We start from the raw sequence: 25,382 nt of genomic DNA, 5'->3' as shown, positions 1-25,382 counted from the left end.
ATCCAGCCATGGTACAAGTTCAAGTTGCATAATAGTGCCGAATCCGATGCAGCAGGTGACTGGCGAGTTGGTGATAAGAGTGTGTGCTTGAGTGACTCCTTCAGTCAGTGAGGGAGTTTCATCACAGATGGATAGGATTATTAGTGGAAGAGTTATTGAATGATCACATAGGCCTAACCGGAGACTGAATGGAACTAAATGACGTAAAAAAGAAGGCTGCCTTATACGAGTCTATGGTACCACTTAATATATCTTAACTCAGGTTTAAGACAAAAAAATACAGACTCAGAGACTGACAGAGAAAGGGGCACAGAGAGTGAGAGAAAGAGACACACACAATGAGTTAGACCTAGACAGAGAGACCAAGACAGACAGCCCTGTGCTTGTCCAATATTGCACCATGGTGTCACAAGCTGAGGTACTCTGCCACACACACAGACAAATAAAGCCAAATACCTTGTTTCAGAAACTCTTAACTCTGTATCCAAGGGCAAACACACTAGAGGAATGCTATTGCCTTATTTGACTAAGAAAGCATGCCAACCGTAAAGGCCACACGTTTAGATGGCACGGGAATGTAATTTGTCATTACATTAGTTTGAGCGAGGTTAAGGGTGTGATCCATCGTTTCTAACTTATTATTTACATCAGTCTTTTGACAACTTCTAACATGACACGCATGCCACAACCATCAACATCTCTACCAACAATAGGATGCCATGACTAAAGCGCGTTGAAGCTTTCCATTGTGTTTACTTTGCGTTACTGTAACTCAAGGTGGCTTTGAAGATTGTTTCGTGAACGAATGTAGGCTGCGGAGACAAAAACCAAACTGCCTAGTCAGCTATTTTGAGTCACACCGCTAGTCTATTATGCTTTTATCACCCTGGATTGCGTTAGATTGATATACTCACCCTGGAGCTCCTTAGGGACCTCTGACACTTCTTCGCTCATTTTGTCTCAAGTGCGTATTAATATCCAGGGAAGCAAGGGGGGTAAAGTCACCACATGGAGGGGTCGTTTTTAAAACGGTAGGGAAACAAAAAATCCCCGAGCATTAGGTGTCAGGTGCCGCCGCCGTTGCGTTGAGCCCAGGTTACATTGCTTCTCTCCCCTCGTGGCTGTATCCACACGATATATATCCACACGGGTGCGCTTTCGTTTCCATCCGTCCACACGCTTCTTGGTCCTGCGTTGAGCTGGCCGCCAGAATCATTTTAAGGCCATCTTGAAACCCGCCAGACTTCTTCTGCTTCGCGAGGAAAATACCACGGTTGTGCTTCTGCTGCACGCGCGCATCCATCCACTGTGGTGTAGCGTAGAGCTCGAGGTCGCGCCGACCAATGGCAGCGCGCGGTGCCCCTCCCCGAAAGTGATGCGACAGCCAGTGAAGCGTGCGACGCCAAGGGTGAATGGTGGGAGGCGGAGTGGGATTACTACAAACTGTAAAAAATAAAATAAAATAAATATATATATTGAGCTACAATACTACAATATGTTAATTTATTAAAATTAAAATTTTATAAATAAATGTTAAAGGAAATATAGATAAATTAAATTATATATTTTTCTGTTCTCTATTTACTCTATTGTCCATAAGAGATAAATAACTTTCCATTGTTGAGCAAGTGTTTGGAGTAGTGGAAAAACAGCAATCATTTCATTTGAATAAGTGAATGTATCCAACTCCATACTATTGTCTACACATACCGATAAAATGACCAAGATTAACGCCTTCGCATAGACACGGTATATCGAAATAAATGAGTATAACTTGAATGAGGGCGGCATCTACTGGCAATTTTCTGAGTTGCTTTGAATCCAAACATAACCTCACATTCTGGTCGATTACTAGTCGTACACGAACCACACAATAATCCTCCAAGCGATCTCGCCACGACTCTACTGACAGAACCTGAGGTAATTTAGTATGCAGTTGACCAAGAGCAAGAATATACTTCCAACTCCTCTTGTATACCATGAATGAGCAATATAAATGGTCTGTAATCTGTAATGCACACCACGTGATGTGTTATTTTCATGTTCACATCCACGACGTTTCATTTTCATTACATTCCTTTTGGCGAAACAGAAATCACGCTATTTGGGGTATTATGCAAGGTTTTTTGTTGTGGATTTTAGACATTCTGCTCAGGCGGAACGACTGCGCAGCACTACGAGTTGACGTCTGTGACCTGCGACCTTGTCGGAACTATTTCGTAGTAGAACGGAATCAGTTTCCGGTCTATTCGGCGAGTTCAGGTAAAGCGTTTTACATGTCGTTGTAAAGTAGTGTTTAATTCAATAATCTAAATTGAATTGTACAGTTTCGAAGATATATGAAAAATAAAGCGGCTCCCCTTTTTGGTGTTGGATAACGTCACTAAACGTTTGTGTTTATTCATAGTAGTATTCGTAGCACCCGCTGGTAGAGACTGACGTTAATCCTCTCAGTTCATGCCTAAATCAGTGGTCAAGCGACAGCGTTATAAGCATCGTTCCCTGTAAATACGAAAACGATGGAGGATAAACATGAATAGTGTCATGTTGTTCGTGTCAAAGACGCCGGTACCCTGCTAGGATTGTGTCACTGTTGTTTCCTGACGTTGCACGGTTGTGTGTTTGACAGGGTGCTGTAATCCCGTCCACAGACGCCATGACTCTCTTTCATTTCGGGAACTGCTTCGCCTTGGCCTATTTCCCCTACTTCATCACCTACAAGTGCAGTGGGCTGTAAGTGTTTGTTCACCGGTTTGAATAAAATAACACCATCATCAAATGATTGGTATAGGATAACGTTAGGCTATTTAAATACAGGGTCTTAAATACAAAGTTGCCATCTGTTAATTATTCTGTATGTGTGTGTCTACAGTTCAGAATACAATGCCTTCTGGAGATGTGTCCAGGCTGGGGCCACCTACCTTTTTGTCCAGCTATGTAAAGTAAGTAAGCTCTCTGAACTCATCTCTGCTTTTTTTAACGTTTTATTTTCATTCTATAATATATTTAATCATTATATCATTCAAATATACAGACCCAGAACCAATCCATCAATGGTATTTTCTGTTATTTTAGATGCTGTTCCTGGCCACCTTCTTCCCGACATGGGAGGGGGGAGCTGGAGTGTATGATTTTGTAGGGGTGAGTTGCAATGACTGCAATATCCACAGAGGAGCCGACAGTGTGTCGGCTCCTCTTGGTTCGTATTCAAACCAATAGCAACATCGACAACTTGTGTCTATCTGTTATCCAGGAATTTATGAAGGCCACCGTTGACCTGGCAGATCTGCTGGGCCTTCATCTGGTGATGTCCCGCAATGCCGGCAAAGGAGAGTACAAGATCATGGTGGCAGCCATGGGATGGGCAACGGCGGAACTCGTCATGTCCCGGTAGGTCGTGCCCCCCCTCATTTAGTCCTGGTGCTACTTCGACCCCTTTTTAAAATGCTGTGCAAGCTCTCGTTTGGGCTCAGTGGGCTCACCACCACTTTTGGTTACATGAATGAATGTTGGATGAAGGGTTACAGTTAGTTAAAATCTACTGACTCATGTTCGCATTCTTTCACGGATTGGACAGGATTTTAATTCAACGTTAGCCTGGGAATTGTAGTCCATTTCTGCATTGACGGGTGTCTACCCTCAGCTCTACAGAGTTGGGAAAACATGGTGAAGTGAAATGAACCACATTGGGCCTTGTCCACATGAATATGGGTATTTCTGAAAACATGAGTTTTTCTAAAATAAATCCTGTCCACACAAGCTGCGTTAAGGAACATATTTCCTTCCACAAGGGAACGTAGAAATATTTAAAAACAATCGTATCAGCATAATAGTCCAATAGATGGTGATATACCTTTGTGTCAGAAGAATATGAGTAGCATGTGCATTGATGGGCTTCATGAGCTGAACAACAAGGCAACATGGCAATATCCAAAGGAAACAGCAATTGAGAACTATTCAGGCAGTGTTTTTATGTTTTCAATCTTTTTTTGTTAGAAAGTGGCGCATGCTCAATATGCCAAACAACAAATTTTGTGTGGGGATGGAGGAAATACTATGTTTTAGAACTACCCATATTTGTATATGGACAAGGCCAAATTGACGTTTTAAATGATCTCCCCTTATGCATCTTTGTCTAGGTGTCTTCCTCTGTGGGTAGGTGCCCGGGGGATAGAGTTTGACTGGAAATACATCCAGATGAGTTTCGACTCCAACATCAGTTTGGTGAGTTGGATTCTGCACCCCGCCCTTTCCCCTCAGTATTCTACTTTAGCTCTGCTCTTTCGCTTTCTCCTTCAACCTCCACACATTTACACTGTTGCTAAAGCATTTTAGAATGGATAAAACATCTTAAACTGTGTAGCTTTATTAAACATATTCTCAACCTCACTTTGCACTACAGCCAGGCCTGATAGAGTTCAGGCGTGGTGCCTGAATTCAGGCTTGAGCTCGGCCATGTATGTTGTCAAGAAAAGGGATAATAGGTGAGCAGTGCCTTTTAAAATGTCAAGTCAACACGTCAACCTACCTGACCTTTTGATTGACATGTCTGCCACCAACTAGTTTTAGTCTATATAAGGAAGTATTTTGCCTTTGTATGTCTGCACTGAGGATGGTATGAATGGGACTGAAAACGTGGGTAGCACTTTACACTTTTATGCAATAAAAACGTATTGTTGCATTGGCTACATGGTGTGCGAGTTTCGCTCCTTCTATTGTTAAGAAAGGCAATTCTCTATGGTGTCTTCGAATGTATTTGATAATTTCAGGCACCGATAATTTCACTTCCTATCAGCCCTGTACAGCACACTACTAGTACTTCTTCCGCTGAGTGGAACAGTGCACCACCATGGTGGAAATGTTCTTCATCTATTTGATGTCTACCCGTAGGTCCATTACATCGCCATGGCATCGGTGGTATGGATGTTTACACGCTACGACCTTCCCAAAAGCTTCCGGCTGCCAGTGACGGTGCTTTTGGGTCTCTGTGTCTACAAGGCCTTCTTAATGGAGTGAGTGTTTTACAATCATACTCTTCATGAAGATTTATGTGAGGCATTCTTTCCAGTTTATGTAGGGAAAGAAAAAAACATAATGAGAGGAATATGTCATTGAGCCATTATTCAAACCAATGACGTGTATGGAAGACCTAACTTGCTCTTTTAGAATCAGGTTTACAACCAGTTGAACAGCACTAGAACAGCATTGTTACACTACAAAACATGTTGCATGTTTGTGCGGTTTGTAAATGCGATGTAAGGCAAGGCCACTTTATATAGCTCTTTTCATACACGAGGCAGACTTTAAGTGTTTCACATAGAAAAATTGTCATACAATAAAATAATAGATAAGTAATACAAAACATAGGTGAGGTTTGAAAATAGAGGCAAAGTTAAAGAATTTTAGGAAGTGCAATGTATTTAAGATCAGATCATGTATCTCTGGTATCAGATTAACAGTGTCTCTGGTATTAAATCATGTATCTCTCTCGTAGCAGTTCAACAGTCTCTCTGGTATCAGATCATGTATCTTTCTGGTATCAGAACATTCTCTCTTGTATCCGATACTTCACATTCATACAGCGTTTATTCAGCTATTTAGCAGAAAGCTAAAGTAAGTGAACATGATAATGAAATATTTGTGTCTGAATGAAAGACTTCTTTACATTACTCGACACATGTTTGTAAGCTTTCATCTTAATCTTTATTTTGCGGATAATAGCAACGTTCATGCTAATTTCAACTGATAACATTTGCTAACAGCTGTCATCTGCCTTGATAAGGAATTGTTTTGTTAAATCCAGACACAAATACGGGTTGTCTGTTGATTAATACGGAACGCGTGGTCCTGTGTTTTAAAATCACATAAATTGAATAAAAATTGACTGCTTCATCTTAGGTGCATGAGAGTGGAATGGACGTATCTCTAAAAGGGAAAATGGCTTATTTAAGTAAATCGTAACCCAAATTAATGTTAATTATGGGAAAGGATAAAGAATCATCCCAAACATACAGAAAACTACAATCCTCAGGGTGTTTGCATTATTACCGTCACAGTCACTTGCGTTACTATAATCCTTAATAATATTTGAGCTCTCTTTTTTCATCAAAAGAGCCTGGAATGGCAAATCCAACTATAACTTGAACATGAAGAAAATGCCGCAATCTAATGGCATTAAAGGGCAACCATTGTTTTTTTGTGTTGCCACAGTGCTAGCCAAATCCCCATTTCAGGTCCCACTCTGACCCCATTTGACCCATTACCAGTCTTTTATCATAATTTCTTGGAAAGTGGGATGTGTGCAGGCTGATGCCAATACCTCTTAAACCATGTTTAACGTTTTGCTGTATTTAAGCGTGGAGAAACCCATATCCAATCATATGTAACGCTAGCACAACTAGCCAATCAACGGGCATCGATTTATTGAGGCAGACCTACAGAGACGGCTCTTATTAAAGTTTTAAATGATATTCGCCTTAACTCAGACTCACAGAGAGCATCAGTGCTAGTCTTACTCGACCTTAGCGCAGCGTTTGACACAGTGGACCATGCCATTCTTCTCCATAGACTGGAACACTGGGTTGGGCTATCAGGCACAGTTTTAAACTGGCTTAAGTCATACCTTGAAGATAGAAGTTTCACTGTGATTATTGGTAACTGGTCCTCATCTTCCACTCCACTAACATGTGGTGTCCCCCAAGGGTCCATCCTGGGTCCTCTACTCTTTAATCTGTACATGCTGCCACTTGGACAGATTATTCGAAAGTACCAGATTTCATACCATAGTTATGCAGATGATACACAAATGTATCTATCTCTGTCACGCAATGACCCAACCCCACTTCAAGTCCTATATCAGTGTCTTGCAGATGTCGACATATGGATGTGTCAGAATTTTCTCCAGCTTAACAACGAGAAAACTGAAGTGATTTTATTTGGCAACAAAAAGGACAGGCTTGAACTAACGTCACTACTTTCAAACAAAGGACTACAGGTTAAGACCACTGTAAAAAACCTTGGAGTCCAAATTGACAGTGACCTCACTTTTAACAGCCATATCAAGTCAGTTTCTAAATCAGCTTTCTATCATTTAAAAAACATTTCAAAATTAAGAAATCTCATGACAAAACCAGATCTGGAGAAGCAAATTCATGCCTTTATTTCTAGCAAGCTTGACTACTGTAACGGTCTCCTCACAGGCCTACCCAAAAAAAATATCAGGCAGCTCCAGCTGATCCAGAATGCAGCTGCTAGGGTCCTTATGAAAGCTAAGAGGTCAGACCACATTACACCCCTACTAAAAACTTTACACTGGCTCCCTGTCAGTCAAAGAATAGATTTTAAAGTATTGTTGCTTGTTTTTAAATCACTAACTGGAATGGGGCCCACTTATCTCGTAGACCTCCTCCAATACCACACCCCCACTAGACCTCTTAGATCTCAAGACCAACTGTTTTTAACAAAACCAACTGTGAGAACCAAAAGCGGTGAAGCTGCCTTTAGTTTTTATGCTACTCAGCTGTGGAACCAGCTGCCAATTTCAATTAGAACTGCACCCTCTATTGACAGTTTTAAAACCAGTATCAAGACCCATCTATTTTCTGTTGCCTTTTCTTAGACACATTTTCTGTTTTATATGCTCTCCCTTATGCATAACCCTTTATTCACTTTATTTATGTTTTTTTTATCTGATTTTATACATTTTAATTTTTATATTTTGTCTTGTCTTCCTTTTATTATGGAAAACACTTCATTGTATTTGTGTAAAGCACTTTGGGTTGCCATTGGCATGAAATGTGCTATATAAATAAAAGTGCCTTGCCTTGCCTAGGGAGGAATGTAACGGGACACTTATCTATTCTTAATATTGTTTATTTCCGTCAATGGTTATAAATCACCCTACTGAATTAGGTAACAGTTGGCATTGTTTGAAGGAAAATAATGTTTGTTCATGCTACTCATTCAGCAATTGGCCGCCCTGACGGTTCATACACTCAAAGCGAACCCCTTGTGTGCACACAAGGTCACGGCAAATTCCCTGAAAAATTCCTGGAAAATGATCAAATGTAATGAGTGTGAATCTTCAATATTTGAATATCAAGCTGTCCAGATTCTCGGCTACATTTAAGTTCATCATGAAAGCTGCGTTACTCTCTTTTGACTTGCTGACCCCCACTTCTGTCTCTGTCTCTGTCTCTGTCTCTCTCTCTCTCTAGGCTGTTCGTCCACATGTTCCTGCTGGGCAGCTGGACGGCTCTGCTGGTGAAGGCCCTTCTGACCGGGGTGGTCTCTCTCTGCTCCCTCTTCCTCTTCGTCACTCTGGTCCACAGCAACTAGTCACCAGACGAGTGGCTGGTTTCCCTCTTGGTGCATAGGCAGGCTTATTTGACCGTTGCAACTTTCATGTCATACAATTTTTCTGTAACTGGACAATTTTTTGGAAACAAAAAATGGTGTATAAATGCCACAACCCATACTGCTGCCCTGTCCTGTCCGGTCCTGTGTGAGCTACACATGGTGTGTACATTTTCAAATTCCACATTGGGCCTGGGGCTAGGACATTCCTTATGAAGAGCTGTGTAAAAGACAAATGAGTTTGAGGTAGGAACCTGCCTGTGTAAGTGTGCCAGACAAACAACAGTTTATACATTTTTCTTTTTCTAACCAAATTTGTAATGATTAGATTGGGTGTATGTATGTTTTTCTATCGAAAGTAGTTTCCTGATTGCTTTAGAACTGAGGCAGGTTGAGCATTAATTAAGTGTTATGACTAACTTATTTTGTATTTTGTTTTTTAATGAGCCAGCATGTGTGGAATTATTTCTAGATTCAGTGGAATTTTGCAGAAGAATAACTGATTATCTTTGTTTTCCACCAGAGGCCCTCGTATACTAAATTAATCAAATGTAGCCAATTATCTTTATTATAAATCATAAATGCCCTGTCATCAAAACATTTCCCTGGATAGTAGAAATGGAATTATACAGTATCCCACGTGTTTTTGTTTGCGCTGTAAACAGGGATTTGTGAAACATTGAGACCACAAGCGATTCAAAAGTTCCCTTCTCATTGTTGGTCAGTAAGATGATGCTGGATATTGTTATAAAAAATAAATTACAATAAATATAACTATTGAGTCCAAACAAACATTCCTTCACATCAACATTATTACGTGATTTCTACTGTGATTCAAAGAATTAAGGATGCGGTTTGCAATGTGGAATAATGTAAGATAAAGTTCAGTTAACTCACTTATTAATGTATCAAACCATATAGACCAACATAGTAATCCATAGGTAATACACTGAGTAAGTAATTGCTTTTCATCCTGTGTGATCCAAGAATTTTCTATGAAAGGACTTTAACTCTTGTTCCCTCCTACAATGGTTTTCAGTTACTGGTTAACATTCTCCCGAGTTAGAGACCAGACGCAAGTGAGCTCAGTCCTATATCTCATTTAGAGATTTCATTCAAGTGTGCCAGGTATCATGCTCGGCTGAAGAGAGCTGGCAACTTGGGTCCATTGTTCTTCGTCCACATTCTTGTTCTTCCTTGGTAATCCCCCCCAGGGCCGTGGCACCAAATCCTGGGCCCTGTTACAGAGGTACTGATGCCACCCCCCCCCCCATCAGGGGGGAGGTAGAGAACAATTGTTGACGGGGGGGGGGGATAAGACGTGGCCGTGTGCAACTCCTAACACTATGGGCTGGTGGATAATTCAAAAGAAATAAAAACCTTTTTTTTTTTTTTTGCCATGGGCCCCCCCTCTGCCTTGGGCCCCCCCAGGACTGCCTCACTTTCCCCCGCAGTCCGTCGGCCCTGATCCCCCCCTACCAAAGTGAATTGTACAGTTTCGAAGAAACGTGACAAACAAAGCGGTATCTTTCCTATTTGGTTTTTGATAACCTCATCACTAAACGTTTGTGTTTATTCATAGTATAATTCGTAGGACCCGCTGGTAGAGACTGACGTTAATCCTCTCAATTCAAATTGGTCAAGCGACAGCGTTGCAAGCATCTTTCCCTGTAAATACCAAACGATGGAGGATAAACATGAATAGTGTCATGTTGTTCGTGACAAAGACGCCGGTACCCTGCTAGGATTGTGTCACTGTTGTGTCCTGACGTTGCACGGTTGTGTGTTTGACAGGGTGCTGTAATCCCGTCCCTAGACGCCATGACTTACTTTCATTTCGGTAACTACCTCGCCTTGGCCTATTTCCCCTACTTCCTCACTCACACAGTGGGCTGTAAGTGTTTGTTAATCGGTTTGAATAAAATAGCACCCTCATCAAATGATTGATATAGTTGGGATAACGCTATACTTTTTTCATTTATTTCAGAATTGGGTATGGTAATATAATCAGTGGCCGACTCAGGTGGGGGGGGGGGCGACCGCCCCCCCCTCGTGCCTCCATAGTTATAAAAGTGCCCTCAAGAGTGGCGAATACGAGAGAAAGTGCCTTATTGGCTGCCCTTTACATGTGAAAAAAAATTATTGGATGCCCTCTGGTGCCCCTTCATACAATAAATTATGATGATGAGCCGTCTAGATTAGAAAATTCGATAACGTGCCTCAATGAGTCCCCTCTTATTGCCCTTACAGTGCCTCCATGCTGCAAAAGTGCCTTTTAGAGTGGTGAATACTAGAGAAAGTGCCTTATTGGCTGCCCTTTACATGTGGAATAAAATTAATGGTTGCTCTCTGGTGCCCCTTCATACAATAAATTATTCTTCTTGGTTCGTATTCAAACCAATAGCAACAATGACAACTTGTGTCTTATCTGTGCCCTATACCACGAAGCTCGCTGAACATACCCAGGCTTTCTTGGGAAAACCTGGCTCGACAGAGCCGCAACTCGCAATCAGAGTTAAATGGTACCACGAAGCTCACTTTAGATTAAATTAGTAGAACCAGGTTTTCCGCTTTAGGTTCAGTGCGCGTTCACGTGAAAGGGGCGTTTTTTGCGTCATTTTTTTCACCTTTACGATAGATCAAGCAGTCTATATGAGTATAAGTGAAAAGATTCTGCATATTGTCTGTAAAATAACTATGCCAAATGCAGAATTGTTCGCCATTAATCCAAATAGAATGATGATGATTTAAAAATGCATAAGCAACGTCCATCCTGCCTTATTCTATCATTTAGGGAATTCACTTTAAATACACCCTATTTAAGAAATGTATCGCATGTTTTCGACCGCTGAGAGGTAGCGGCTGTAGCGTAGTGGATTAGTATAAGACCCGAACGCCAGCGACCGGGGTTCAAATTCGCCGGTCTATCATCATGCATTTTACCCCCATAGATGTGGTGCCAGCACGGCCTTGAAAATATGGGTTCAAGTTCGAAATAAGCACAAAAATATAATTCCATAAGCTTTAGTGAATAAGTATTCCATATGCATGAGAATTAGGACTTTTTATGCTTCACATAAATTTGCATCACTTGGGAGTCGAACCCCCCGCGCAGAAATTCAAGACTGACGCGCTACCTCCACTCTAGCACACTGTCACGGAGACACAATGCGCAACAGTAATCATTGTCTACATAAGGTCCAAAAGGACGATCAAATAACGAACACCCTCTGATGAGAATCTGTATCTCTCATGAAGAACCCCAATTTCGTTGTTTGCACAATGACAATAAAGTCTGAAATCTGAATATCGTCAGACAATGCCAAGGGATCGGTTCTGTCCCGTAAAACCCTCTGTCTCCGGAGAGACGCCTGTAAGAGAAGTGCGCCGGGGTCCACGGGAACACCCACAAATGGTGACGCCATTGTCAGAGGAGGGGCTAGGAAGCTGCGCACGCCGATTTAAGTAGCCGATCTCCGGCTAGAGACTAAGCCGAAAAACTGCTCCCGACCAGGTTTGGTTGCGAGCATAAGTCACCATGGTGATACAGCGACGCTAAAAGAGATCGACTTTCGTGGTACAACTAACTCAGGCTTGGAGCTCAACATACCTCGCTAACCCTCTAAGCGAGCTTCGTGGTACAGGGCCCAGGTCGGAGCAGGTTTTGCGCAGGTTAAGTTTGAAAACATAACCCGGTTTTGGGTATTTAAACCGGCGTTCACCGCAGATTTCATGTGTTCACAATGGCATGCCCTTTTGATGAGAGAACTGCTGATATCGGAGCGCAAATTATACGTGCAATCCACCGGGAGCGATTGATAAGACCACGGCTCGACATCTTGGCATAACGGATGACTTTTTGCTGGAGTGGAGAGATAGATTCTCGCGCAAATCTTTAATATATTTAAATAGCCTTAAAGGGACTCTCACCTTTGTTGCATTTTTACACTTTTTTTGGATAAGGTTAAATTGGTATTAATAAGGTAATAACACTCTAATATGCAAGACAGACCCACCAGGAGTAAAAACAAACAATTATTTTACTCTCATAATATTTAGTGAAAACTTCAACCAATAAAATTCTTCGGACCGAAGGACCTTATTGGCTGACAGACCTGTCTGTTTGCTGCATGGATATATAAGGTTTTCCGTCTGCTTCTTGTGGCGCATTCGGGCCCGCGTCATCAAGGCGCGGCCTCAACTAGAGGGTTTGTTTTGATTCCACGGCAGACAGTAGCGAGTAGCGACCGTAGCGACTGACGATGGCAGACCAAAGTGGTCCACGGCGTACTGAAACTGCACCATTCAGTCCGATTAGGGGACTCATCTTGGACTCAGACTCACAGAGTTACCCTCCTCTGGAGCCTCAGGAAGACCTCCAGACTGTTGGCCACCAACTGCACCATTCAGTCCGATTAGGGGACTCATCTCGGACTCAGACTCACAGAGTTACCCTCCTCTGGAGCCTCAGGAAGACCTCCAGACTGTTGGCCACCAACTGCACCATTCAGTCCGACAAGGGGACCCGATTCGGCCTCAGAAGCCAAGTGGTCCCGCTCCCCTGGATGATTCTCAGGACCTCCAGACCGTTGGCAACCAACCGCACCACTCAGTCCGATTAGGGGACCCGTTTTGGACTCAGACGCGAAGTTGTCCCGCTACTCTGGAGCTCCAGGAAGACCTCCAGACCGTTGGCACCCAACCGCCACACTCAGTCCGATTACGGGACCCATTTCGGGCTCAGACGCGACGTTGTCCCGCTAATCTGGAGCTCCACGAAGACCTCCAGACCGTTGGCAACCAGCCGCCACACTCAGTCCGATTACGGTACCCATTTCGGACTCAGACGCGACGTTGTCCCGCTACTCTGGAGCTCCAGGAAGACCTCCAGACCGTTGGCAACCAACCGCCACACTCAGTCCGATTACGGGACCCATTTCGGACTCAGACGCGACGTTGTCCCGCTACTCTGGTGCTCCAGGAAGACCTCCAGACCGTTGGCAACCAACCGCCACACTCAGTCCGATTACGGGACCCATTTCGGGCTCAGACGCGACGTTGTCCCGCTAATCTGGAGCTCCACGAAGACCTCCAGACCGTTGGCAACCAACCGCCACACTCAGTCCGATTACGGGACCCATTTCGGGCTCAGACGCGACGTTGTCCCGCTAATCTGGAGCTCCACGAAGACCTCCAGACCGTTGGCAAACAACCGCACCATTCAGTCCGATTAGGGGACCCATTTCGGCCTCAGACGCTACGCTGTCCATGGGAGTCTAAACATAACCCATGGGAGTCTAGAACTTTTGTAAAAATAACGCTTAGTTTTGTAAAATAACGCTCAGGGGGTGGGGCATTGGAGGAAGGCGGGATGATTTGAATGTGCTGTAATTCTCAAATGCAACAAAGGTGAGAGTCCCTTTACATAGCCAACACTACCAATCGAGGACCTGGCCTCAGTTCACTCCAGACTATTTGCGTAGCCCTCCGTTTTTTGCAAATGGTAGTTTTATCTAGGCTATAATGTTGGAGATGCTGAGCACATCTCAGTCGTTTCAGATGACCCATCCAAGATTTGTATTTCTATCATACAATGAGCAATATTGTCTGAGCACTATAAGGCATTTACAAAATAAAGTATAAAATAGTCCTAACGGACTTGCATCCACTGGAGAATGTTCGATCGTAGCCGGCGGCTTCATTACAAGCACTAATCCATCTTGATCTGTGAAGTTGATGCATTGTCACTTTTAGGTTTTCTACCCAGTTACCAAAAAAAGAAACATTTGGAATAGTATGCGCTGTGGCAAGCACACGGTTTGCATGTGTTATTTCGAAGGCAAAAAAAATCTAAAATACAAGAAAAATAACCTGCTGAGTACATCACATGTACATTACAAATATAGCTAACAAACCCAACGAACACATAACACAAACATGATAATATAGTCAGGTCAAGGCCAGAGCCGAAGGCCCCATTTCCCAGGCAAATGGTAGACACTCAGACAATGCAACAGTCATCCTCAAGAACGGGAGAGCCACATTAATTTATCACACAGGAGACATTTTGAGAGCTCTCCCCCGTTAGGAGGAACCAAGAGATACACCTGCCCATACCAGGGCCTGAGAGCCACATTAAATTATCACACAAGAGACACTTCGGGGGGGCACTCCCCCGTTTTAATTTATCACACAGGAGACATTTTTGACTCTCCCCGTTAGGAGGAACACAAGAAGATACACATGCGTGTACCAGGGCCTGGGAGCCAAGGTCAAGCAAAAACACACAGAACCACACACACCTCAAACGCACACACCTCATCGAGAGGAGGATACAGCATAAGACTGTATCACACTGGGACTCTTGATCTTCTTCTGAAGCAGACCTTCCACGGAGGCGAAGCTCTGGACGAACCATCAGCGCTGATTAGGGACTTAGACATATTCGATCTCTCACGCTTTATGACTCTGTATAACCGTTGCCACTTTACTTAATAAATCCAAGGTCCTCGTGCCGACAGACTTTATTACCTCTCTGTCTCATTTCATCTGGTCCAGTAACTAGACAGACCGTTTTTCCCCTCAATTTGGTGACCCAACGTGATTTTTTCTGAATTGAACCGCAACTGGGAAACGAGAGACGGAGAGCGGCACGACCTCGGGACCCCGGAGCACCGGACCGATTCCTGCAGTCTCACCTCGCGATCGCCCAACAAAAAGTAGGCAGAACCTGTTGATAAAATCCAAACTCTGCATAGTTATATAGGAACCACATTAGGAGGTGAGACTGTGAGAGCGGTTCGCTACGGGATATCTCGTGGGGACGAATAGGACTGCATCCCAGCATTTCCCCATAAACCCGATTGACCCTGAACGCGTGACACATCGAATATCGGCTCGTTGCATGGTGAAGGAATACCCACGAGACCATAGGGCCTATAAGAATCGGGCATAGTGATAGAAGACTACCGATGGCCAAGTAATGGATGTGTATTAAATGCACCTGTGTATCAAGAGGGTTAGAGTCCCCACCTGTGTATTAAGAGGGTTAGAGTCCCCACCTGTGTATCAAGAGGGTTAGAGTCCCCACCTGTGTATCAAGAGGGTTAGAGTCCCCACCAGTGTATCAAGAGGGTTAGAGTCCCCACCAGTGTATCAAGAGGGTTAGAGTCCCCACCAGTGTATCAAGAGGGTTAGAGTCCCCACCTGTGACTAAAGGGGGTTAGAGTCCCTCGGGGGGGGGGTTAGAGTCCCCTTCTTTGTTTATGTATTAAATAATTCTATGTGGTAAGAAGGTTAGAGTCCCTTTGCAGAGGAAACGGTATGCCTGGGGCATGAGTGACACACAGAGAGAATAAGATAAACTAGGCTCGTTGCGTGGTGAAAGAACACCCTCGAGGCCTAAGGCTCGCCGCCCTTGATAAGTGAATCTGAGGTGCCCGAAGAAGCACAACGATTTCTTGGCCATATATTCATTGCATATGCGGGGACTGACGGACAGACACCTGAACTGATGCAGACTAGGGATAGCAGAGACCTCCCACCCCCACCTTCACGACCAGAGAGACAGTGTGTGTATGCACGTGAGAGAGAGAGACAAAGTGGCTGTGTGTGTGTGTGTGTGTGTAAGAGGCCCAGAGAGAGAGAAAGAAAGAAAGCGAGCGTGTGTGTGAACCGGCTAAATATAGAAATAAATAAATCAATGATAACCCGGCTATGTGTGCAACGCTTGCTTGCTTTGTTATGCTCAACGCTATTTTGCCGTGTCTGATGATTGTGAGTGCGGTAGCAGACGGATAATTGCATTGACCACAGCGGACGGGAATAGTAGACACCCGTTGCCCCTCACTAGTAAGGTGTGAGCGGCTGGGCATATATCTCTGTCCAGACTCCCTGTGCATGTGTGTCAGAAAGAGAGAGAGAAAGGCTGTGAGCGATTCTGTGTGTGCGTCTGCGAGGGACAGAATGAGAAGTCTGTTGATATGTTTCTGTGTGTGCGTCTGCGGGAGACAGAATGAAAAGTCTGTCGATATGTTTCTGTGTGTGCGTCTGCGAGAGACAGAACGAGAGGTCCGTTGATATGTTTATGTGTGTGCGTCTGCGGGAGACAGAATGAAAAGTCTGTCGATATGTTTCGGTGTGTGCGTCTGCGAGAGACAGAACGAGAGGTCTGTTGATATGTTTCTGTGTGTGCGTCTGCGGGAGACAGAACGAGAGGTCCGTTGATATGTTTCTGTGTGTGCGTCTGCGGGAGACAGAATGAGAGAAGTCTGTTGATATGTCTCTGTGTGTGCGTTTAGAGGAGACAGAGTGAGAAAGGCTGTGTGCGTCTCTGTGCGCGTGTACGCAAGAGGTGATGTTTCTGTGTGTGCGTTTGGAGGAGACAGAATGAGAAAGGTCTGTTTAGGTGTGTGTGTGTGTGTGTGTGTGTGTGTGTGTGTGTGTGTGTGTGTGTGTGTGTGTGTGTGTGTGTGTGTGTGTGTGTTTGTGTGAGAGGGAGCGAGAGAGATAGCAAGGAGAGATAGCAAGGAGAGCTAAAGTCGGAGGACGATCGAGAGGGACCATTTTCCCTCTAGACAGTTGGAGGTAGCGATAGAGTGCGTGTTTTTCTAAACGGTTGTTTCAGGACCACGAGAAGGGACTCTGTATGGTTTTCAGGCCCAGAGTGTAATCCCCTTTCCCATATGTGTAGTCCTCCCATTTGAGGTCCCCGTCCACCATATTTGAAGTCCTCTACTCCACCTCATGTTGTAGTTCCCCTCCCTAGAATTGTATGGAAGTTAGAACCTGTGAGGGTGTTTTGGTTCGGCCTGACGAGGCCTGTACCAATTTCGGTGGTCAGCTTCGTAGTTTTGTGTACATAGAAATTTGGAAAGGTGGAGCAGTATTAAGTTATATATATAATAAAGTGAAAAGTTATTTGTGAATGAAGGGACAGAAGGATCTTTTTGTGTGTGAGAGATAGTTATTAGGCCTTGTTCCATGATGGATAGTTCAGGATGTTGCATTCCAGGCTTATCTGTTAACGGTCCTAGGTGCTGCCTGACCCCAAGAGGAGGAGGGAAGAATGAGAGAGAGAGAACACATTTCACCCCCATCTGTTGACCCACATCATTAAGGCAGTACAAAGAGACACACTAACACACAGTACAGAGAAAGTGAGTGAGACCGTATACGTGCGTTTGTGTGAGTGTGTGCATGTGTGTGTACGTCAGTGTGTACGTGCGTGTCAGCGAGTATGCGTCAACGTGCGTTTGGGTGTGTACGTTTGCGTGAGAGAAAGCTTGATAGAGGGAAAGAGAGAACCTGTGAGTGAATCAGTGGGTGTGTGTGCGTGGTCCGCTCTATCTTTGCCCGTTGAAACGGGTAAAGGTAGGAATAGATAAATCGATAATAATGAATAATGTCTCTCTGCCGTATTGCTTTGGTCTATGGCTTGACCTGCGGAAATAGATAAATTGACAATGATAAATGATATCTCTTTTACTGTGTTTCTTTGAATTACTGCTGGACCTGTCGCGATAGATAAACTAACGATACTAAACAATATCTCTTTGCCGCGTTGCTTGACGGTTTAGTCTGTTGAAGCAGATTAATCAATAAGGATGGATAATAGAGCTGTAGCGATGCGTCGATGACGTCGACGCGTCGACGTCAAAAATTCGTCGACGTCAAATTTCTCCGTCGACGATTTTCGACGGAGAAATGGACGAAAGTCACAATAAAGGAAAATGTCCGCGCACAAAATCATCAAAGGTATGGAAATACTTCAAGTTAAGTCCTAAACGGAAAGGTGTTGTGATTTGCACTCTTTGCCAAATGGAGTTGGCATATCACAAGAGCACGACAGCAATGTTGGAGCATCTCAAACGAGAAAGTATCTCGTGCGCATGAGAAAGTATCTCGTGCGCACGAGAAAGTATCTCATGAGCATGGGGAAACATCGTGCGCATATCACTGGCAGTGTGTGTGTGTGTGTGTGTGTGTGTGTGTGTGTGTGTGTGTGTGTGTGTGTGTGTGTGTGTGTGTGTGTGCGTGTGTGTGTGTGTGTGTGTGTGTGTGTGTCGTCAGCGAGTAGGTGGACGAGCGAGGAGAGCGAGCGATAGCGTGCGTGTCAGTCTAGTGAAGTCATGAACGAGTCCGGTTGTGTGTAAGAATAAAATACCCAGCCTGTCAAGAATCGGTGGCCGCTTCATTCCATCTTATTCCGACCTATAAGCAGACTCACTGTCGGTCAAAGTGAAGGGTCATGCCCCCGAGAGCGCATCGGACCTGGAGGGAACGTATCACCTGTGCTCCTCGGTCTGGGAGCCGACAGCAGGAAAGATGTAACTCGTAGTTGGAGGCGGAGCGCAAGAGAGTATGCGCACACATTTTTTTCATGTCCCTTTACGGGTTCCGTATTAAATAAAGTATATTATTAAGAATTTTTTGGTATTTATTTGAGATACATTATGGTTTTTATTAATCGAGCAACAGAAAAAAAAAAAAAAAACGTCCAATTGGTCATTAGATTAGTCGACTAATCGATAAAATAATCGCCCGATTAATCGTTTGATAAATAATCGTTTACCCCCAGCCTTAATGGATAACGACTATTGGCTATGAGGAATATCTGGATGTATTGAATAACGTCTCTAGGCCCTGTTGTTGTCTTTTGCCCCCCCCCCCCTGTTTTTTCCTCCTTTTTTCTCGTTCTCCTCCTCCAAGAGTGACAAGAGTTACCCCCTAGTCTCTCATCCGCCCTCGTGTGTTAGACAGGCCCCACAGAGTTATAGCATTACGGCCGCAATTTTTTGAGTTCTCTCACTCAGTCCCAAGCCACACCTCCCCCTCCTTCAAATTTGGGCCTTCCTCCAACCCTACCCTTCCCCAACTACACCGCCCCCTACTGGACCACTCGAACCCTACCCTTCCCCAACTACACCGCCCCCTGCTGGACCACTCCAACCCTACCCTTCCCCAACTACACCGCCCCCTGCTGGACCACTCCAACCCTACCCTTCCCCAACTACACCGCCCCCTGCTGGACCACTCCAACCCTGCCCTTCCCCAACTACACCGCCCCCTGCTGGACCACTCCAACCCTACCCTTCCCCAACTACACCGCCCCCTACTGGACAACTCCAACCCTACCCTTTCCCAACTCCACCGCCCCCTGCTGGACAAACTCCAACCCTACCCTTCCCCAACTACACCGCCCCCTACTGGACAGCATCAATACCAATCCAACCCCGACTCTCGATCACCCCCTGCTAGAAGAATTATCCCAGTTACTAAAAAAGCTAGAAGAGAAACCTCCCCGCACCCAGCCCTCAGTGCACGGGTGTCCACAACCCCGACCACCCCATACCAGGCTGCTGTAAGAAGAAGCGGCGAACACACCCACCATGTCGGACGAGCAACGAACCAGAGCGCTGGGCTGGTTGTGCCTCAACGCTGAACCGGGGAAAATATTGAAAGGCCAAGACCGGAAGAAATGGGAGGGCCGATGTGATGGCTACATTAAAGACTGGCAGAAAGAGGGCGTGATCCGAGTGGGACCCCTCGACCAGACCGGCCGGGCCGCCATACACGCGCACATTGGCAGCCAGTATGAGCAGGCGAAGGTCCGCCGCGACAACGCTGGAACGAAGGCGGGACGAACGGATGCGCTCGAAGCCCAAGACCGGATAAAACAAAAGAAAATCTTAGTATTAAATGCATTGGCCTCTTGCCTCCCGCCCCACACCCCAAAACCAGCCCCCTCCGCCAGGAATCCCTTCCTAGCGGACCTTGCAACCCCTGCCCGACCGAACCTGATAGCCCCAGTCTATCAAACCCCTGCCCAACCAAGCCTGACAGCTCCACTCTATCCCTCCCTACCGAGGGCCGATGTACAGGCCCGCCCACCTCCGTACACCCACTCCCTCCCCTATGCCCCGACCGCCTTCCCGCCCCTGCCCACCCAGCTACCCGCAGATGGAATAAGCGGCACCGCGATGGGTCCTCCCCAGGTCTCCGCGCCCCCCCATCTCATGTACCCAGTTATTGAAATAACCCACGCCACACCTCAGTCCCCGGTCACGGTGACCTGGCAAGACCCCGCACCCCTGGCACCGGAACGAGCCAAAGAAGGGGTCCACTTCACAAGGAGAAACCATCCACAAAGCGAGGAAAGCCTGAAGCTGACGACAGCTTCCTCCCCATGCCCGATGATACCAGGGAGAGCCGGGCCATTGGGGCAAGAACCACCCAGCACCGAGAACTGGACACCCCCCTCCTCCAGCTACAGCCAAGCCCAGGCCCCCGAAACCAGGCCACCACCACCAGAGCGAGCCCAGCCGAAAGCAGAAAGGATACGGACGCGGATCGGCGTCCCTGGCGCCAGCGCATTGGACCTGGCCTCCTTCCTGATCAACCTATCGTCTAAAGAAGAAGAAGCAGAAGTGGCAGGAGCAACAAAAGAAATGAGAAGACACTCCGGAATTCCCCAAGGGGGACACGCAAGACACGAGGAAAGAGATGAAGATGCCGCAGACACCTTGGAATGGGACCCACTGGGAATGAAATGGAAAGAAGAAGCGCTGGAAAGAATGGCCCAACCGCCCCATATGGTGGGAGGCCCTGAGGGGCCTCTACCCCCCCCAGAACTCAGCAGCATGCATGACCGGCCTGAAAAGAAAACCCAGTGAATCAGCGGGCGAATACCTTACAAGAGCCACTGAACGATGGAAAGACGGATTCGGAACCCGACCAGGAGCCTCCGACGCCACCGAAGCCATGTTCCGGATCGCGGTTGAGACGGGTCTCTGCACCAAGATCCGCGAAGGCCTCAAGACGGTGATTGGACTCGGAAGAATGAACGCCATGGACTGGGTGGAGGCCATTACACACCACGTGAACCAGGAGCAAGACCGGGAAGACGAAGACGTCAAAGAAGACCGCGACCTGAAGAAACGACTCTTGCGCATGGACGTGAAGAAAGCAACCCAGGAACACAACCGGGACAAGAAGGAGCCCAACAAAGACCACGCCTCCGAGATCATGCCCCTCGAAGTGGCCCTGCCTCCGGCCCCGCCACCTACCCCCAACCTCTTGGTCCAGCCGAGCGGACCTCCTCCGACCCAGGTGCAAGCCCCTCCCGCTCAAGCGTGGGGGACCCAACCCCCGCCGTACCCGTACCCATACCCACCCTCGAACCCAGCAACACAGATGGGACCCGGGATGTACCAGAACCAGCAGTCCAGATATAGAGGCGGATCCAAATGGAGAGGAAGGGGCCGGACCCCAAACACGAACCCTACCCGGTCCTACCCCTGCTTCACTTGTGGGCTCATGGGACACTGGGCGAGGGACTGCCCCCAGCCGGGACCGCCGGGGATGCAACACGACCAACATGATCGTCACCCGCAACCCGGTCCGCCCTACGGTAACCCTGGAAATGGATCGATGCATGCCTCAAACCCCGGAACCCCGATGTACCCTCTCTGGAGGGACCCGGGATACGACAGCCAATGACGGGACCCGAGAGCCTCGAGAGGGACCCAGGTGGTGAACCTGGGAACGGGAGCCCCAATGGTGGACGGACTCGTAAACCAGACCCCGATTCGGTTCATGGTCGACACCGGAGCCACAGTATCCACCATCGGGGACCTGAACCATGAAATCCCACCCCTCTCCACTCGAACCCTGACTACCATGGGGTTCTCGGGAATAGAAAAGACCAACCCCTTCACCACCCCCTTGCCGCTCACCATCCTGGGGCAAACCTTCTACCACTCCCTCCTATATGCCCCCAAGTGCCCCACCAACCTCATGGGTAGAGACATCCTGAGCAAGATCAACTGCCACATCAGCTGTTCCCCCGAAGGAACTTCAATGACGACAGAAGCCGACCAACCCCTCCAGATGATGCTGGTGCATCAACCCCCGCCCCTGAGCCCCCCGTCAGACGTATATTGGATCCGGAACATGACTACCCCGGCCGGACTCAAGCCCCTAGAAGAAACGTATCGAGAGTGGGCCCCCTGGATCCATCAACAGGGGGACTTCTACCCACCGCACGACCCCCTCCACACGACCCTCAATGTCCTTCGAGACCCAGACGAAAGCTACGACGAACAATGGAGACGCACCATGGAGGGAACCGGCCAGAAGTGCCTCTATGAAGCAATGTACATCGGACCTGAGGGGGTGGCGGCCCCCACCCTCCTCACCCCGGATCAAGAATACTGGTACCGTCTCAAACCCGAGTCCCGACCACACGTGACCCTGGCAGTAGCCAAGCACCACACGGCCATGAAGCTGGGGCCCATGATCTGCCGAGCGACTCAAGTACGAGAGTGGGCCCCCACCGACAACCCACACATACACCTAGCCCCTGACAAAGGCTTGATCCGAGTCTCCTTCCCCCAGACGGCCTCCTGGGGGGTGGCAGAACGAGTGGAGCGCGACCGACCGCTCGCCCCCGAGGATGTCGACACCCCCAGCCCCCTGGAAGCCGAAGACCCCGACGTAAAGATCATGTTAGACGACCTCCCTCAGAATCTCTGGGCCACCGGCGCCTACGACATGGGGTTCACCCCCCAGCACAACATCCAAATACCTCTCAAACCCGATCAGACCCCGATTCACCAGCCCCAGTACAAGGTCAGACCCGAGGCAGAAGCAGGGATCACAGCCACCATACAGGGCCTCAAAGAGGCAGGAGTGCTCCGACCCTCTCAGTCCCTTTGGAACACCCCGATTCTCCCAGTGAAAAAGGCGGACGGACTCACGTGGAGGATGGCCCATGATCTCCGTCTAGTAAACGACGCCACGGAAGGACCCCCCGAGAGGGTGCCAAACCCGCATGTGGCGCTCCACGCGGTTAACCCCGACCACCTCTGGTTCTCTGCAATAGACCTGGCCAACGCCTTCTTCTGCATCCCCCTGAACAAAGACTCACAAGACATCTTCTCTTTTACCTGGAGGGGAGAAAAACTCACCTACACCCGAATGCCGCAGGGGTACCGATCGACCCCCACCATATTCAACGACTGTGTGCGGAAGGACCTCAAGGACACTGTACTTCCCGACGGGGTGGTTATGGTCCAATATGTCGACGACATCCTGCTCGCTGCGCCTACCAGACAAGCCTGTGTGGACGCTACCAAAACCCTGCTCGAGACCTTAGGGAAAGCAGGGTACAAGGTCAAGCGCCCCAAACTACAGGCTGTCCGGCCCATGGTGAAATTCCTGGGGAGGTTGGTCGGAGGAGATACCAGAGACATGACCCAGGACACCCGAGAAACCATCCTGAATTACCCAAAACCCGCCACGGTTCAGCAAATGTTGGCCTTCCTGGGCCTGTGCAATTACAGCCGCCAGTACCTCCCGGAATTCACAGAGCGAACGTCCGAACTCCGCCAGATGGTCACCACAGCCGGGGCCCGACACCTACGGGCCCCGCTGGAATGGGACCCAGGAAAAGACACCGCCTTCCATCAGCTGAAGCAGGCCCTCCACTCAGCCGCCGCCCTTCAAGCCCCCGACTATACGACCCCCTTCCATCTGGACGTCACACAGAGGAACGGAAATGTAGCGGCCACCCTCTGGCAGGCAAAGGCCGGCACCCGAAGGATCCTCCTCTACCACAGCTCGGCCCTACCCACTCCGGGCCTAGGACTCCCTCACTGCGCCAGACATCTCATGGCCATCGCCATCGCCCTACGAAAGACACAGTTCCTCACCATGAACAACCCCACGGTGGTGCACACCACCCACGGAGTTAAGGCGGCGGTGGAGAGCCATCACCCAGATCCGGTTGACCGAGGCCCTGACAGATCCCTCGGTGAGCTACTCAACGAAAGGAGTGAATATGACCGGAGAGTATCCCGCAGACACGGACGGCACCCCCCACAACTGCACGCCTCGCATCCTGTCGGAACTCCGAGCACGACCAGACCTCCAAGGGTCACCCCTAGAAACACCCAAAACAGTGTGGTACACCGACGGCTGCTGCTACAAGGATGCCCTGGGAACCAACATCGCCTCTTGGGCGGTGGTGGAACAGGGGCCGACAGGGGTCTGCCACACCAGACACTCGGGGATACTCCCGGAGTATCCCTCGGCCCAAAGGGCTGAACTCACGGCCATGGTCGTAGCCCTCGAAGCCGCGAAGGGCCTACGCCTCGACCTTTACACCGACAGCAACTACGTGTACGAGCTCTGCCATCTGAACGCTACCCAAGCAGAAAGGCGGGGTATGCTGACCTCTACAGGGGCGCCCCTGAAGCACAGAGACCTCGTCGTCCGCCTACTCCTCGCCATCCAGCTACCAGAGTCTGTGGCCATCATCAAGTGCCAGGGCCACACAAAAGGAGACTCCCTGGTCACCCGCGGTAACAACGCCGCCGATGCAGCCGCCAAGAAGGCGGGGGGCTACACACCGCCGCTAGTCCTTTCCCTGATGGACCCCCTAGAGGAGGAGCCATACCCGAAGAGCATGAGCGACTTCCTGATATACCTTGGCGAGATGCAAGAACACGCCGGTCCTTATGAGAAAAGCACCTGGATCGCACGAGGATGCACTAAGGACGAGTCCGACATCTACCGCTACTCAGATGGCAAACCGGCACTCAGCTCCCGAGCTCTCTCTCTCATGGCTCGGTCACACCACTCCCGCACCCACCAGGCCTCCACCGCGACAATGGAGACAATCCGGCGAGACTGGTGGCACCCCGAAATGAGAGCCAGCATCCAGGAAGTGATCAGAGACTGTCACGCCTGCCAAATACACAACCCACGTCCAGCCCACAAACCCCCTAGAGGAGTTTTCCCTGTTCCCCAACTACCCTTCCAAGAACTCTACATAGACTATACCGACATGGGGCCGGACAACCGCACCCAGGGGAAACGCTACCTCCTGGTGATCGTCGATAGATTTACCAAATGGGTAGAGGCCTTCCCCACCAAACGTGAAGACAGCGCGTCCGTGGTCAAAATTTTGCTAAATGACATCATTCCCCGTTGGGGCTACCCCAAGCTACTCTGCTCAGACAACG

At 47.9% G+C, this 25,382-nt stretch overlaps 2 protein-coding genes across 7 annotated transcripts in view; one reads left to right on the top strand and one right to left on the bottom strand.

The window, feature by feature from the left end:
• The window catches only part of LOC132467755 (F-actin-uncapping protein LRRC16A-like), a 69,997-nt gene extending 68,656 nt beyond the window's left edge, over positions 1-1,341 (bottom strand). For 3 of the 4 annotated variants that reach the window (XM_060065293.1, XM_060065291.1, XM_060065294.1), the window contains exon 1: positions 915-1,340. In XM_060065293.1, the coding sequence (XP_059921276.1) occupies positions 915-954 (40 nt within the window). In that variant the 5' untranslated portion in view covers positions 955-1,340. Of the gene's footprint in view, positions 1-914 lie in introns of all 4 variants that reach the window. The other variant, XM_060065290.1, reaches the window with a different exon arrangement.
• Positions 1,342-1,794: 453 nt separating this feature from the next.
• tmem147 (transmembrane protein 147) lies at positions 1,795-9,129 on the top strand. 3 transcript variants are annotated; one of them, XM_060065297.1, is made up of 9 exons: positions 1,795-1,920; positions 2,143-2,262; positions 2,630-2,733; positions 2,873-2,942; positions 3,076-3,141; positions 3,254-3,390; positions 4,140-4,224; positions 4,891-5,012; positions 8,217-9,129. In XM_060065297.1, the coding sequence occupies exons 3-9, from the start codon at positions 2,657-2,659 to the stop codon at positions 8,335-8,337; spliced, it is 678 nt and encodes a 225-aa protein (XP_059921280.1). In that variant the 5' UTR covers positions 1,795-1,920; positions 2,143-2,262; positions 2,630-2,656; the 3' UTR covers positions 8,338-9,129. The 3 variants fall into 3 exon arrangements, 2 of the variants coding, with proteins under 2 accessions (XP_059921280.1, XP_059921281.1); XR_009528067.1 differs by lacking the exon at positions 1,795-1,920 and having other exon boundaries at positions 8,217-8,517; positions 8,558-9,129; XM_060065298.1 differs by lacking the exon at positions 1,795-1,920 and having other exon boundaries at positions 2,131-2,262.
• The last annotated feature ends 16,253 nt before the right edge of the window (positions 9,130-25,382 follow it).

The sequence above is a fragment of the Gadus macrocephalus genome, chromosome 11 (assembly GCF_031168955.1).
Source record: "Gadus macrocephalus chromosome 11, ASM3116895v1".
In the NCBI taxonomy this organism is placed as follows: domain Eukaryota; kingdom Metazoa; phylum Chordata; class Actinopteri; order Gadiformes; family Gadidae; genus Gadus; species Gadus macrocephalus.
The sequence above is the reverse complement of the archived record's forward strand: the minus strand, read 5'-3'. Positions and strand labels throughout refer to the sequence as shown.